Source organism: Oncorhynchus clarkii, chromosome 12 (genome assembly GCF_045791955.1).
Source record: "Oncorhynchus clarkii lewisi isolate Uvic-CL-2024 chromosome 12, UVic_Ocla_1.0, whole genome shotgun sequence".
Classification (NCBI taxonomy): Eukaryota; Metazoa; Chordata; class Actinopteri; order Salmoniformes; family Salmonidae; genus Oncorhynchus; species Oncorhynchus clarkii.
This window is the reverse complement of record NC_092158.1, coordinates 46,194,273-46,207,653: the sequence shown is the minus strand read 5'-3', so window position 1 is coordinate 46,207,653 and position 13,381 is coordinate 46,194,273. Positions and strand designations below refer to the sequence as shown.

Genomic DNA, 13,381 nt, shown 5'->3' with positions numbered 1-13,381 from the left:
CATGACACCGTACTGGTCTGATCATTCAAGCACACTCGTTCACTCAGGGAGGAGTGTGTTTTTACAGTAACTGTTTTCAGTCAACACTCGCTCCTCCACCAGTAACTCTGTACTATACGTTAACCCCTCCGTGTCCTCGTCTCTACTTGGCTGTGCTCTCTCTATGCTCTCTCCACCCTCCTCCACCTCTACTCTTCCTCCACCCCTCCCCTGATATGCCCCAAACCAACCACAGAGGTCAAAGATCGCAGTCTACGAGAAGATGTGGGGCTACATGAAGTCGGCCGAACCGACTGTGTTTACCAAGAACACCCAGGAGGGGGTTGTACGTGTGCGGAAGAGCAAAGGGAAGTACGCTTTCCTATTGGAGTCAACCATGAATGAGTACACGGAACAGCGGAAGCCCTGCGACACCATGAAGGTCGGCGGAAACCTGGACTCCAAAGGATACGGAGTGGCCACCCCCAAGGGTTCACTGTTAAGGTGGGTGGAGTGGTATAACAATATGTCCAAGCTGTGCGTGTTGTTATGTTATTCCACCTTCCCTGGCGTGCTGCCTGAATATGTATAGTAACGCTCATATAACGCTCATCTAACACTTATTTTTTTGTTAAGTTTGAGTTATGGTGAGTTTGGTTTGGGACAATTATTTCATGTTCTTGGAGGTATAGGTGTAGTGGCTTTTACATTTGTGTTTGGTGTGGCGTGGCATGCGGTCATGGCAACAGTTGGTGTTGTTGCAGCTCTACTTCCTTGTTGCCAGGTAATGTTTGTGCTGCTTTATGTTGGTGTGTCAGTAGGAGTCAAAACAGCATGCTGATAAGCCTTAATATTATTCTTAAGTATTACTATGACCAATGTTGCAGAATTCTGTTAACTTTCCCCAAATTCCTGGATTTCCTGCTTATTCCCCCGGAATCTGTGAATATCACGAACTGGAATTTCTGGAAAACCTGGGAATTTGGGGAAAATTACCGGAACGTTGCAACCATAACTGCATTACATAGGCAATAGAGTGCTATTTGGGATGCAGACATAGTAAGTTTCATATGAGATGGTGGGATATCAGTGATGTGAATGCTCAGTCCTGTCTGACTTGGCTGGACTCTAGAGCTGATTTATACACAGTGGAATTTACAGGCCTGCCGAAAAACACAATATCATTCCCACTCACCATGGGGAGTTAGTTTCAATTCGCCAAAACTAGAAACTCTCATCTATCAAAAGAATGGGAGCAAGCTCATACTGAAAGGAATTGAAAAAATGTAATAGAGCCTAGATTGAGTGTGTGTGTGTGTCTGTGTGTGCGCACAGTAGCAACGGTTGTCAAAATTGATAAAAGGTTCTAAACACGGTTCTGATAAATGTAACAGCTGCATAATGGAGTGAGATTCTCAACGCTATTAGGATAAATCAGATCTAAATCCACTGGATTATAGCAGTGTGTTTCCATCATAACATCAACAGGAAAATGTGCTTTGTACAAGCAAGAGACTGTGCATGGGTTTTCTTTTTAAATAAATTGATCCAGCAACAATTATGTGACTAACACCCCACAAAAAGTGGACTAACACCCCACAAAAACAGGAAAATAATGTCTGGAAAGTGGGGAATACTGAGGTGGGCTGGGCATGCACTTTGCTTGGACACACACACTATTGCCACTAAACTCATCTGAATCCAACTCCAATCCTGTAAATTCCACTGACGAGCTTCTCTAGAAGGCAACGACATGGGTTTGCAATGTAAACAGCGACTTGGTACTGGATTTACCAACTGTTTTCAGCAAGAGGAGTCACTGACAGATCACAGTAGTTCCAGATGGCGGCCATTTTTATTTTGTTAAATTATCAGTTGCGTTCCCCCGGCTCGGACGTTGCATGCATCTACCAATGATTGCGTGTCACGTCATCAACAGACAGATTGCTCTAACATACGATGTGGTTCGCTGATACTTTAAAATACCTATCCATCAATGTTCCCCCAAATGTTTTGGGGCACTGAGCAACTGTTAGGTCTTGTGAGCAAAAATGTTGTGGAACTTCCGGCGTGCGTTTACAGTGAACACTGAGACTGTACTCTTACAGTTTTAGACAATAGCCTATTGGCTATTTGAGCATAATGTAGGCCTACCAACAAAATCAATGGAGCGAATCCCATAATATTTTCACGTGGAAATAGCTTTTGATATCTTTGATGTTGCCTACAGTAGCCTCTATATGGTGTTCAATGCAGGCCTATTGCATGAGACTTTTAAAAAAGTTTTTACATTATGAAGGGCATGCCATTAATTCATGATTTTTTACTTGGTCTGTAAGACTGTGGGCCAAATAGGTGACTGTACATTGCATTGTCTTGTGTTGTATAATAATACAAAATAAAATGTATTATTATTATTATCATACAGAGAATTAGACAATGTAGGCTACCCCTCTGCCCGTGGGCTTATTTACATATTCAAGCCTGTCTCAAAATACAACACTGCCCCTTTAATTAAGACATACGTTTTTTACCTGACTAGCTTTTCAAACACAGATTGAAATGTAGCCTACACATTTTGTGCTCATGTAGGAAGCAGTAACTCCCCATTGCTGACCTATACTTATTTTTAACTCCGCTAATAACTCGCTAACTAGCAAAGAATATGAACAAAGGCGTGGCCCTGTGCTCTGATCTGAACTGATCTGAAAAGCACATTCACTCACGGGTGGCTCTGTCTACAACAAAATCCCAGACTCGTTCTTACAAAGTTAGATTTGTTTTGTTTTGTTGCATTGAAAAGGGGCTGATATAATGTTGATTCGATCACAGAAAAAACGTTGATCTATATCGTGCAAACTAATGGGGCGAACTCAGTGAAGTTCAGTTTCTTGTGTCTCTGCGCGGCATGGCATTTCTTCTGCGTGGCAGTCCTGGAGGAAGTGCGTGGCCATGCACTGGCACAGTTTAGAGGGAACATTGCTATCCAGGCGTTGTAAGACCGGGCATGCATCAGCAATAATTGGGCAGAGGAACCCGCCCACTATCTTCTGTCAGTCACTTCTGTGGTTGTCACCATGGAAACCCACAAATCAGCATGCAGAGCGGCTATGATGTCAGACTAAGCAGCTATTTCACAAGGCATTAACCCTAAAGTGACCCTAAAAAGGTTAAACAAGGTGATGTTTAATTACATTTTTCTTTTTTCTCATCAGCTTTTACTGAAATATTTATTTTAATAATGTTGCTGTCAGTTAAGCTACATTTCTGTCTCTCATTGTCAATGTGTACCTGATATTCCTGAAAAGTACAGTTGAAATGCACTGAATGCACGTGGACAAATCTCTCTTGATGCAAGTTTTACTCCTCTGAATCAAAATATATATCAAAATGATGTTACTACACAATCTTTTCCCTATGGGCACTACATAGGGAATAGGGTGCTATTTTGGACACACAATATGTGTGATGGAGTTTAACCATCAATCAAGTAATGTACAGAAAAACAAAGTCCACAGGGATACAACCAAGGAAACAAATAGAGATTTATTAAGTTTAATTTATTTCAATTTAGTTTCTTTGGATCAAACTTTGAAGTGAACCAAGTCCCAACGAGAGGTTTGTCTATTCTGTAAATGAGGGTCCTATCTGTGGGGCAAATACTAACTTCCACTTAAGTCAAAATTATACCGTCTCAAAGTGTCTTAAGTGGAAGTTATTGTTCACCTGTTTGTGTATGGAGGGAGGGTGGGAGAGGGAGTGAGGGTTTATTGTTACAGATAGAGCATTAACACACCCCTATTTCCACCCTTGTCCCCCCTTTATAATCCCCCCTTTCCCCCTCCTATCCCCAATTGGATGCTATCGACTCACCTTCACTCACCCAAATATGTTTTATCATTTTCAAGAAGCGCAGTTAACCTGGCAGTGTTAAAACTGAATGAACAAGGCCTGTTGGACAAATTGAAAAACAAGTGGTGGTACGACAAGGGAGAGTGTGGCAGCGGCGGAGGTGGCGAGAAGGTTAGCCATCCTTGTGTCAGCCCCATGCCGATTGGGTAAAACTGTTCTCGTGGTAACAGGTGCATCTGCCGGGGCGACACCCATCGTGTGACCAACAGTGGCGTTGTGACGTGCCACAGTAGCACATACTATAGTTCTGGACGAGTTGAGAGCGATTACTGTCAAACCACAAATATTCGCTTTTGGTAGATGTTAATATTGTTCACCTATTTGTAACCTAAAGCTTAAGTGAATCATTTTTGAAGATACCTTGAAGTCAGTCACATTGTGTAGTCCCACTAAACACTACATTGTGCCTGCCATAAATGTACAGTATCTTGTGGCGAAAGGTGAAGTTGTCCTTCACGGGGCTTCACTTGAAAAAGAGATGTACATCTCAATATGACTTCCATAGTTAAAAAAACTGATAAAGATATATATTTTTAATTCTGTTTTTTTTTTATTGTTGTTGACTTTGGTACAAAATTCAGCCAATAGTTGTAGCTTCACAGTAATAGCCTCTGATTGGTTGTTGTGAGATAGGCCTCGGCAGTATGTGCCCGTTCCAGAAAGCGATGAAGTGGGGGCCCCATGTATATTTCTGTAGTGCTCAGCCCCTCAGGCACCCATAAACCAACCCCCTAGCCCCCTCTCCACTACCACGAGCATAGAGACATGTAAACCAATGGGGCCCCTGTCTCCGTCACTTTCAGCTGTTAAGTTCCCTGTATGGGCTCTTTACATTTTTGACTGAATAACATAAAATAACATGTCCTATGATGTTATTTATGTTATTTCCCCCCCTGACCCCTCCCCGACCCCTCGACCTCACACGTGCGGTTTCGAAGAACTCCAGTAAACCTAGCCGTGTTGAAACTGAGTGAATCAGGCGTCTTAGACAAGCTGAAAAACAAATGGTGGTACGATAAGGGCGAGTGTGGACCCACGGCCTCAGGAAGTAAGGTCAGTCTCCTGCAAGTCCTGGGACCACACCTCCTCACTGACTGTTCTGTCACACTGATGAACCCCACCGCAAACAGACAGATAGGAAGATAGGCAGACAAGCATGGAGGCAGGCAGGTAGAAAGGCAGGTAGGAAGGCAGACAGACACAGGCAGATAGAGGCAGGCAGACAGAGAGGCAGGCAGGTAGCCAGGCAGACGGATAGGGAGGCAGGAGAGCAGGCAGGCTGGCTGACACACACACATACACACACAAAGATAGGACAGAAAGAGACTTAAGGCGTAGCCTGAGGGATACAATACATTCCACTAGAAGGCATGCTCACAATTCAGTGGTAGCAGCAGCACAGCAATGTATGAAATGGTGAGACCTGCAGGATCACATTGATATGGTTGTCACCTGTATCTGTGCCACACTTAGTAGTGTATACTTAGTAGTGCACTTAGCAGTGCATGTATTAAAGTTGTGCAGTTGTAATGTCACGGCAGATTATTAGTATCATAGAAGTAGAATGAGTGGAACAGGCATGGAACCTCTTACCTTGACTGGTAAACTCTATTATATTTCTATGAATCGTATGCCAGTCATTCTAGCCCACTCTAGATTGGTTCTAGTAAGTTTATCCATTGGGCAATACTCAATCATGTAAAGAGAACTCCTGCCTCAACAAAGCAGCATGTAAACACCTTAGGGTCAAAAGTACTTGTCAAGTGTATTTCCTTGTCATGTATAATTAAAAAGTAGATCTCACGTTTTGTAGACTTGTTTGAAAGTTCTCTCCCACACTCCAATCAGCAGTAGATAAGATGCAAGGCAGCGTTTCCTAAAATCTCAAACCTAAACAGATTCCTTTTGACAAGGAAGCCTCCCCTTTAGGAGCAGGCGACTAACCTGAAAAGTGGGATATAAGAAACGTGAAAGAGCTGCACCCTTTGTCTTAAATCACAGCGTCTAATTACACAATGGCTATAAGCAGAGATAAGAGGGGTAGGGAGCTACTTGAGAGTGGAGACCAAGGACATTTTTAACTGAGTCATTTAGGCAGCTAGTGAATTTAGAATAATTGTTTTCCTCCTTAATTGCTGTAAAAATGTCATAGTCACACTTTATCAAGACATCATTAGATTGGTTGGCATGGGAACATCATGGTGATATCAGCTGTAGCAGTAGCCACAGAGCTGAAAGCAAGAGCAGGTCTGAACTGGAAAGTGTATATATATATGTGTGTGTGTGAGTTTGGCAAAGTGTGTTTGTGTGTGTTTTAGATTTGTCAACTATGTACTTGTGCACGTGTGTTGTAATGTGTAATATAATTGCCTGGTGCAGTGAATTCGGAAAGTATTCAGACCACTTGACATTTTTCACATTTTGTTAGCCTTATTCTAAAATTGATTAAATCATTATTTTCCTTCAACAATCTACACACAATACTCCACAATACCTCAGAAACAGTTTAGATTTGTTTTCCAATTTATATATATTTTTTTACTGAAATATCAGATTTATGTAAGTATGCAGACCCTACACTCAGTACTTTGTTGAATCACCTTTGGCAGCAATTACAGCCTCGCGTCTTCTTGTGTATGGCGCTTCAAGCTTGGCATACCTGTATTTGGGGAGTTTCTCCCATTCTTCTTTGCAGATCCTCTCAAGCTCTGTCAGGTTGGATGGGGAGCATTGCTGCGCAGCTAATTTCAGGTCTCTCCAGATATTCAAGTCTGGGCTCTGGCTGGGCCACTCAAGGACATTCAGAGACTTGTCCTGAAGCCACTCCTGCATTGCCTTGGCTGTGTGCTTAGGGTCGTTGTCCTGTTGGAAGGTGAACCTTCGCCCCAGTCTGAAGTCCTGAGCGCTCTGGAGCAGGTTTTCATCAATGACCTCTACTTTGCTCCGTTCATCTTTGCCTCGATCCTGACTAGTCTCCCAGTTCCTGCCACTGAAAAATATCCCCACAGCATGATGCTGCCACCACCATGCTTCACCGAAGGGATGGTGCCAGGTTTCCTCCAGACGTGTCGCTTGGCATTCAGGCCAAAGAGTTCAATCTTGGTTTCATCAGACCAGTTGAATCTTGTTTCTCATGGCCTGGGAGTACTTTAGGGGCCTTTTGGCGGGCTGTCATGCCTTTTACTGAGAAGTGCCTTTTACTGAGAAGTGGGAATTTCGAGTCTCATAGCAAAGGGTCTGAATAGTAATGTAAATAAGGTATATCTGTTTTTTGTTTTTTATAAATTTGCAAACATTTATAGAAATCTGTATTCACATTTTCATTATGGGATATTGTGTGTAGATTGATGAGGAAATTGTTTTATTTAATCCATTTTAGAATAAGGCTGTAACATAACAATGTGGAAAAAGTGAAGGGGTCTGAATACTTTCCGAATGCACTGTATATATGAGTAGGTATGTGAGTATGTTTGCATGTGTGTGTGTTCTCAGCCCCCCACCACAGCCACGTCTCTGATTTCCTGTCTGCCTTGTGTCTCTCCTCCAACCGCCCCAGGACAAGTCGTCTCAAGCCCTGTCGTTGAGCAACGTGGCGGGGGTCTTCTATATCCTCGTGGGGGGCCTGGGCCTGGCCATGCTGGTGGCCCTCATTGAGTTCTGCTACAAGTCCCGGAACGAGGCCAAGCGAATGAAGGTGGAGGCACCGACGTCTGAACACCACCACCCAAACCAACCCCACCTCCCCCACCACCTAACCCCTAGCAGCCCCCATCCCAGCTGCTCCAACCCCAGAACAAGCCCTCAACCCAGTCACAGTCCAGGCTACAGTCCTGGCTATAGTCCCGGCCACAGCCCCAGCCCTTCCCCAAGCACCCAAAACTTAGCCACGTGTAGTGAGGTTTTCGACGGTTACGGAAGCAATGAGGATGTTAAGATATAATGCTGGTACAGGAATAGCCCCTTCCATCCCCCACCCACCCCTCTAGGCCCCCCTTCTATGGTACTGTAAGTTGAACCTCCCTTATTGGCCACTAGCTAGCTTGCCTTGCTGCTGATTGACTGTGTGGCAATGCTTCCTCTAATTCTTCTGCTTTGTGATTAGCTTGTTTGTGGTCATGTGACGTCCTTGTCTGTCTCCTGGCTTCCCAGTGGGGCTTTAATATGGCCGCAGCCGCTATTGTCTGTTTGGCTGCAGACAATGGGCTCTATTTTAACAAACCTAACACAATGGTAAATCTTAGCGCTGGCGGTAGCGTTATAGGTTCGGGGTTGTGCCAGAAATATTTTTGCTATTTTCACAAATGAATAATGGACACAGTAGCTGGTGGTGGCAAAAGCCTGGATTTTGATGAATAAACCAGTTGTCGGTGTTTCAAGGCCCCTCACTTACCAATTAGAACAGGCTCCATATGTGGTTGCTTCAAGTTGTGTATTTATGGTCTTTTATGTGTTGCATTGTCATCAACTCCAATTCAAATGTTAGTCCCTTATAGCCTAGTTCGTTAAATATGTTTGCGGCCTTTGATATGGCATTATAGGACAAATGAATACAATAGTTTAGAGGAGCTTGTCTTTGGTTTTCGGACGAGGGGCACTCTTTGAAAATGGGGATGGGTAACCTTCTTGAACAAGCAAAATGCCGGTATGTAAATTGTGAACAATGAAAAGGCATTAGGGTTAAAGAAAAACGATGCTGCTTAACCAGCCTTGACCAAGGGGAATGTAGGTTATGCTTGGTTTTTAATCAAATTAAACAAAATGGGGGGAGCCAATCGTTTCTTATATTTCTAATACGAGATTCACCGCTACAAAAGGCACATATTTTCTTCCATGGGCACTGTGAGTCATGGCTAGATAGGCTGTGCTTCCTCTCTCAAATTCCATGCCATTATCAACTGATTTGCCATTAAGAACTGCTTTTTATAGGTCTTAAAACTACCCATTAGAGCTGCATGAAATTGTCACTTTTGCACTTGTTTTTAACCCTTTACTCTTGTGGAAATTGGCATATATGGATAGGGCTACATTGAAATGTTTCTTCCAGAAAAATATGGAACGCATATGCATAACCGTTGTAGCAATTAAAAGTGTACAATTTGGAGATTATGGGAAAATGTTAGACTAAAGGTGAGAACACAACAGTTTTCCTGACACAAGACTAAATCCAAATTTTAAGCTGTTGATTTTATGTGCGTTTTACATTTACTGTACTTTTCACCGCATTTGTTGACAACAAAATCTGAAAATACTCTGGATACATTCAGTAACGTGATAAGAATATTCTTGAAACATTTGGGGTAGGTGCAACATAAGAAAAAAACCTGGCAAGGGTTTGAGTGAGTGGTCTAACTAGAGTTTCCAAGTGGCCACACACCTCTCCAAAGTGTGCACAGTTCCTAAGTCATTTCAATGCCCTTTTATGACTAAGGCAAGAGTCTTCAACTATAAGGTGCTTTATGGAGCTCTCCCAGCTGAGGAACTAGAGCAAGCAAACTTGTAGTTGTTTTCTTTGGAACACAGCCCTGCACCCTTGCCTTTACACCACTACTGTGCTTGTTTACGCAATCCAAAAACTGTCCATTATAAATCACAATCTGGGTCAAGTGGACATAATTTGAAAGCTTGTTCTATTGCCAACATGACTAGCTAAATTATAAATATGTATATAAATAAATTAAAATATGATCGTACAGTGTTAAGCTTTCACTAGGCAATTCAGAGAAGTAGAGTAATTTTGGAGCGCATAGAATGGAGTAATGAGTGTCTTCAGATGTGGTCCAAGGCAAATTTTCTTTGCAATACAACAAACACTGGCTCATTATGTTCAAGACAACCCAGGGTATAATGCCATGCCATCTTGTTACTGTACAATCAACATAGTGATCATAAACATTGACCCTGTATATTACATGAGATTTATAATATGGAAATGTGAAGTGCACATTTGGACTAATGGGTGTTTGGCTTGTGACATCAAAGCAATATTTATTATTGTTAAAATCTTTAAAAACTTCTCATCTTTCAAAATACAGGGGTGTCACTTTGGTTTCATAAGTGGTGGGGACATAACCTGGCTGGGGGTACTCCCCGAATAATTTTTTGTGACATGTAAAGCTAATTTACTGCGTTTTTGCACAACCCAATATGCAGACTCTATTTGGAACAAAAAATTAAGCAAAAAATTCCTCCTGACAGAGCTGTTGTAACTGAGTCAGGTTTGTAGGCCTCCTTGTTTGCACACGCTTTTTCAGTTCTGCCCACAACATTTCTATGGGATTGAGGTCAGGGCTTTGTGATGGCCACTCCAATACCTTGACTTTGTTGTCCTTATTAAGCTATTTTGCCACAACTTCGGAAGTATCCTTTGAGTCATTGTCCATTTGGAAGACCCATTTGAGACCAAGCTTTAACTTCCTGACTGATGTCTTGAGATGTTGCTTCAATATATCCACATAATTTTCCTTTCTCATGATGCCATCTATTTTGTGAAGTGCACCAGTCCCTCCTGCAGCAAATCATCCCCAAAATGATACTGCCACCCCCGTGCCTCATGGTTGGGATGGTGTCCTTTGGTTTGCAAGCCTTCCCCTTTTTCCTCCAAACATAACGATGGGCATTATGGCCAAACAGTTCTATTTTTGTTTCATCAGACGAGAGGACATTTCTCCAAAAATCACGATATTTGTCCCCATGTGCAGTTGCAATCCGTAGTCTGGCTTTTTTATGGCGGTTTTGGAGCAGTGGCTTCTTCCTTGCTGAGCAGCCTTTCAGGTTATGTTGATATAGGACTCGTTTTACTGTGGATATAGATACTTTTGTACCTGTTTCCTCCAGCATCTTCACAAGGTCCTTTGCTGTTGTTCTGGGATTGATTTGCACTTTTCGCACCAAAGTACGTGCATCTCTAGGAGACAGAACGTGTCTCTTTCCTGAGAGGTATGATGGCTGTGTGGTCCCATGGTGTTTATACTTGCATACCATTGTATGTAAAGATGAACGTGGTACCTTCAGGCATTTGGAAATTGTTCTCAAGTATGAACCAGACTTGTGGAGGTATTGGCTGATTTCTTTTGATTTTCACATGATGTTAAGGAAAGAGGCACTGAGTTTGAAGGAAGGCATTGAAATACATCCACAGATACACCTCAAATTATGTCAATTAGCCTATCATAAGCTTCTAAAGCCATGACATCATTGTCTGGAATTTTCCAAGCTGTTTAAAGGCACAGTCAACTTAGTGTATGCAAACTTCTGACTCACTGGAATTGTGATACAGTGAATTATAAGTGAAATAATCTGTCTGTAAACAATTGTTTGAAAAATTACTTGTCATGCACAAAGTAGATGTCCTAACTGACTTGCCAAAACTATAGTTTGTTAACAAGAAATTTGTGGAGTGGTTGATAAACGAGTTTTAATGACTCCAACCCAAGTGTATGTAAACTTCTGACTTCAACTGTACATTAACACACAGTAAAAACAAATCACTCATATAATTAATCTCATTGGACTACTAGGACTGTAGAGCTCTTTTTACTATTTTTACAATATAGCTGGGTCGACCCGTCCTGTCTCTAGGGGTCCACCATCCTACAGCGCCTCAACACACCCCACTCAGCTTTAGGATCTTCGTGAAACATTCATTATTGGTTTTGGGTCTGTTAAGCCAAGGCCAGAGAGACAACCCACAGGACGGCAGACCATTAGGGGCACGACTGAGCAGCCCAACAGCTAGGGATTGCCTAAATAGGTATCTCCCCTGGGCATGTTTTCAATACAGACTCGTACTGAAATTCCATATAAGGCATCGAGACCTTATGAAAGTTGCCCAGTATACCCTTAATCTTGTAATAAATCAAATCTAGTGATACATAACTTGACATTGTGGAAGGATAGCCTACCTTCCAAGTAATGGCATGCATTACTTAGCCGCTATAAGTGCTTTGTTACACAATTTCTATAGATAAGTCTCCGGTATCAACATTTCCAAGCAAACAAAAACAGGGAGAGGGAGAATATGTAGACATACTGAGATAAAAGAAGACTTCAGAAGAACATGACATATGCAAATATATGTCCCCTTTGTGTTTTACACCCCTAGCAGCGGAATTACATCTCTGAGTGCATGATATTCAGTTTCACTGGCGTATAGTATGTTCTATGGATGGTCTTATACGGCAGTAATTTATGTCTGAGATGATATGAACATGACTGGGCATTCAAACACATCTGTATCCAGTCATTATCATCAATAGCTTCTATAGTGGCTTGCGAAAGTATTCACCCCCTTGGCATTTTTCCTATTTTGTTGCTTTACAACCTGGAGTTAAAATTGATTTTTTATGGTGGGTTTGTATCATTTGATTTACACAACATGCCTACCACTTTGAAAATGCAAAATATTTTTTATTGTGGAACAAACAAGAAATAAGTCAAAAAAACTAAAAACCACCACCACCACTTTTTCACCAATTACAGCTGCAAGTCTCTTGGGGTATGTCTCTATAAGCTTGACACATCTAGCCACTGGAAGTCTTGTCCATTCTTCAAGGCAAAACTGCTCCAGCTCCTTCAAGTTGGATGGGTTCCGCTGGTGTACAGCAATCTTTAAGTCATACCACAGATTTTCAATTGGATTGAGGTCTGGGCTTTGACTAGGCCATTCCAAGGCATTTAAATGTTTCCCCTTAAACTACTCGCGTGCTGCTTTAGCAGTATGCTTAGGGTCATTGTCCTGCTGGAAGGTGAACCTCAGTCCCAGTCTCAAATCTCTCGAAGACTGAAACAGGTTTCCCTCAAAAATGTCCCTGTATTTAGCGCCATCCATCATTCTTTCAATTCTGACCAGTTTCTCAGTCCCTGTCGATGAAAAACATGGGATGAACAACATGGGATGGTGTTCTCGGGGGGGTGGGAGGTGTTGGGTTTGCACCAGATATATTCCTTGATGGCCAAAAAGCTCAATTTTAGTCTCATCTGACCAGAGGTTCTTCTTCCGTATGTTTGGGGAGTCTCCCACATGCCTTTTGGCAAACACCAAATATGTTTGCTTATTTCTTTCTTTTAAGCAAAGGCTTTTTTCTGGTCACTCTTCCGTAAAGCCCAGCTCTGTGGAGTGTACGCCTTAAAGTGGTCCTATTGACAGATACTCCAATCTCCGCTGTGGAGCTTTGCATCTCCTTCAGGGTTATCTTTGGTCTCTTTGTTGCGACTCTGATTAATGCCCTCCTTGCCTGGTCCATGAGTTTTGGTGGGCGGCCCTCTCTTGGCAGGTTTGTTGTGGTGCCATATTCTTTCAATTTTTTAATAATGGATTTAATGGTGCTCTGTGGGATGTTCAAAGTTTCTGATATGTTTTTATAACCCAACCCTGATCTGTACTTCTTCACAACTTTCTCCCTGACCTGTTTGGAGAGCTCCTTGGTCTTCATGGTGCCGCTTGCTTGGTGGTGTTGCAGATTCTGGGGCCTTTCAGAACAGATGTGTATAT

The 13,381-nt window shown here is 42.4% G+C and overlaps 1 protein-coding gene across 1 annotated transcript in view; it reads left to right on the top strand.

The window, feature by feature from the left end:
• LOC139423238 (glutamate receptor 4) overlaps positions 1–13,381 on the top strand; it is a 162,750-nt gene that overhangs the window by 141,937 nt on the left and 7,432 nt on the right. Inside the window, exons 13-15 of the mRNA XM_071175036.1 lie at positions 236–483; positions 3,888–4,002; positions 7,448–7,585. Coding sequence (XP_071031137.1) covers positions 236–483; positions 3,888–4,002; positions 7,448–7,585 — 501 coding nt within the window. The remainder of the gene's footprint in view (positions 1–235; positions 484–3,887; positions 4,003–7,447; positions 7,586–13,381) is intronic.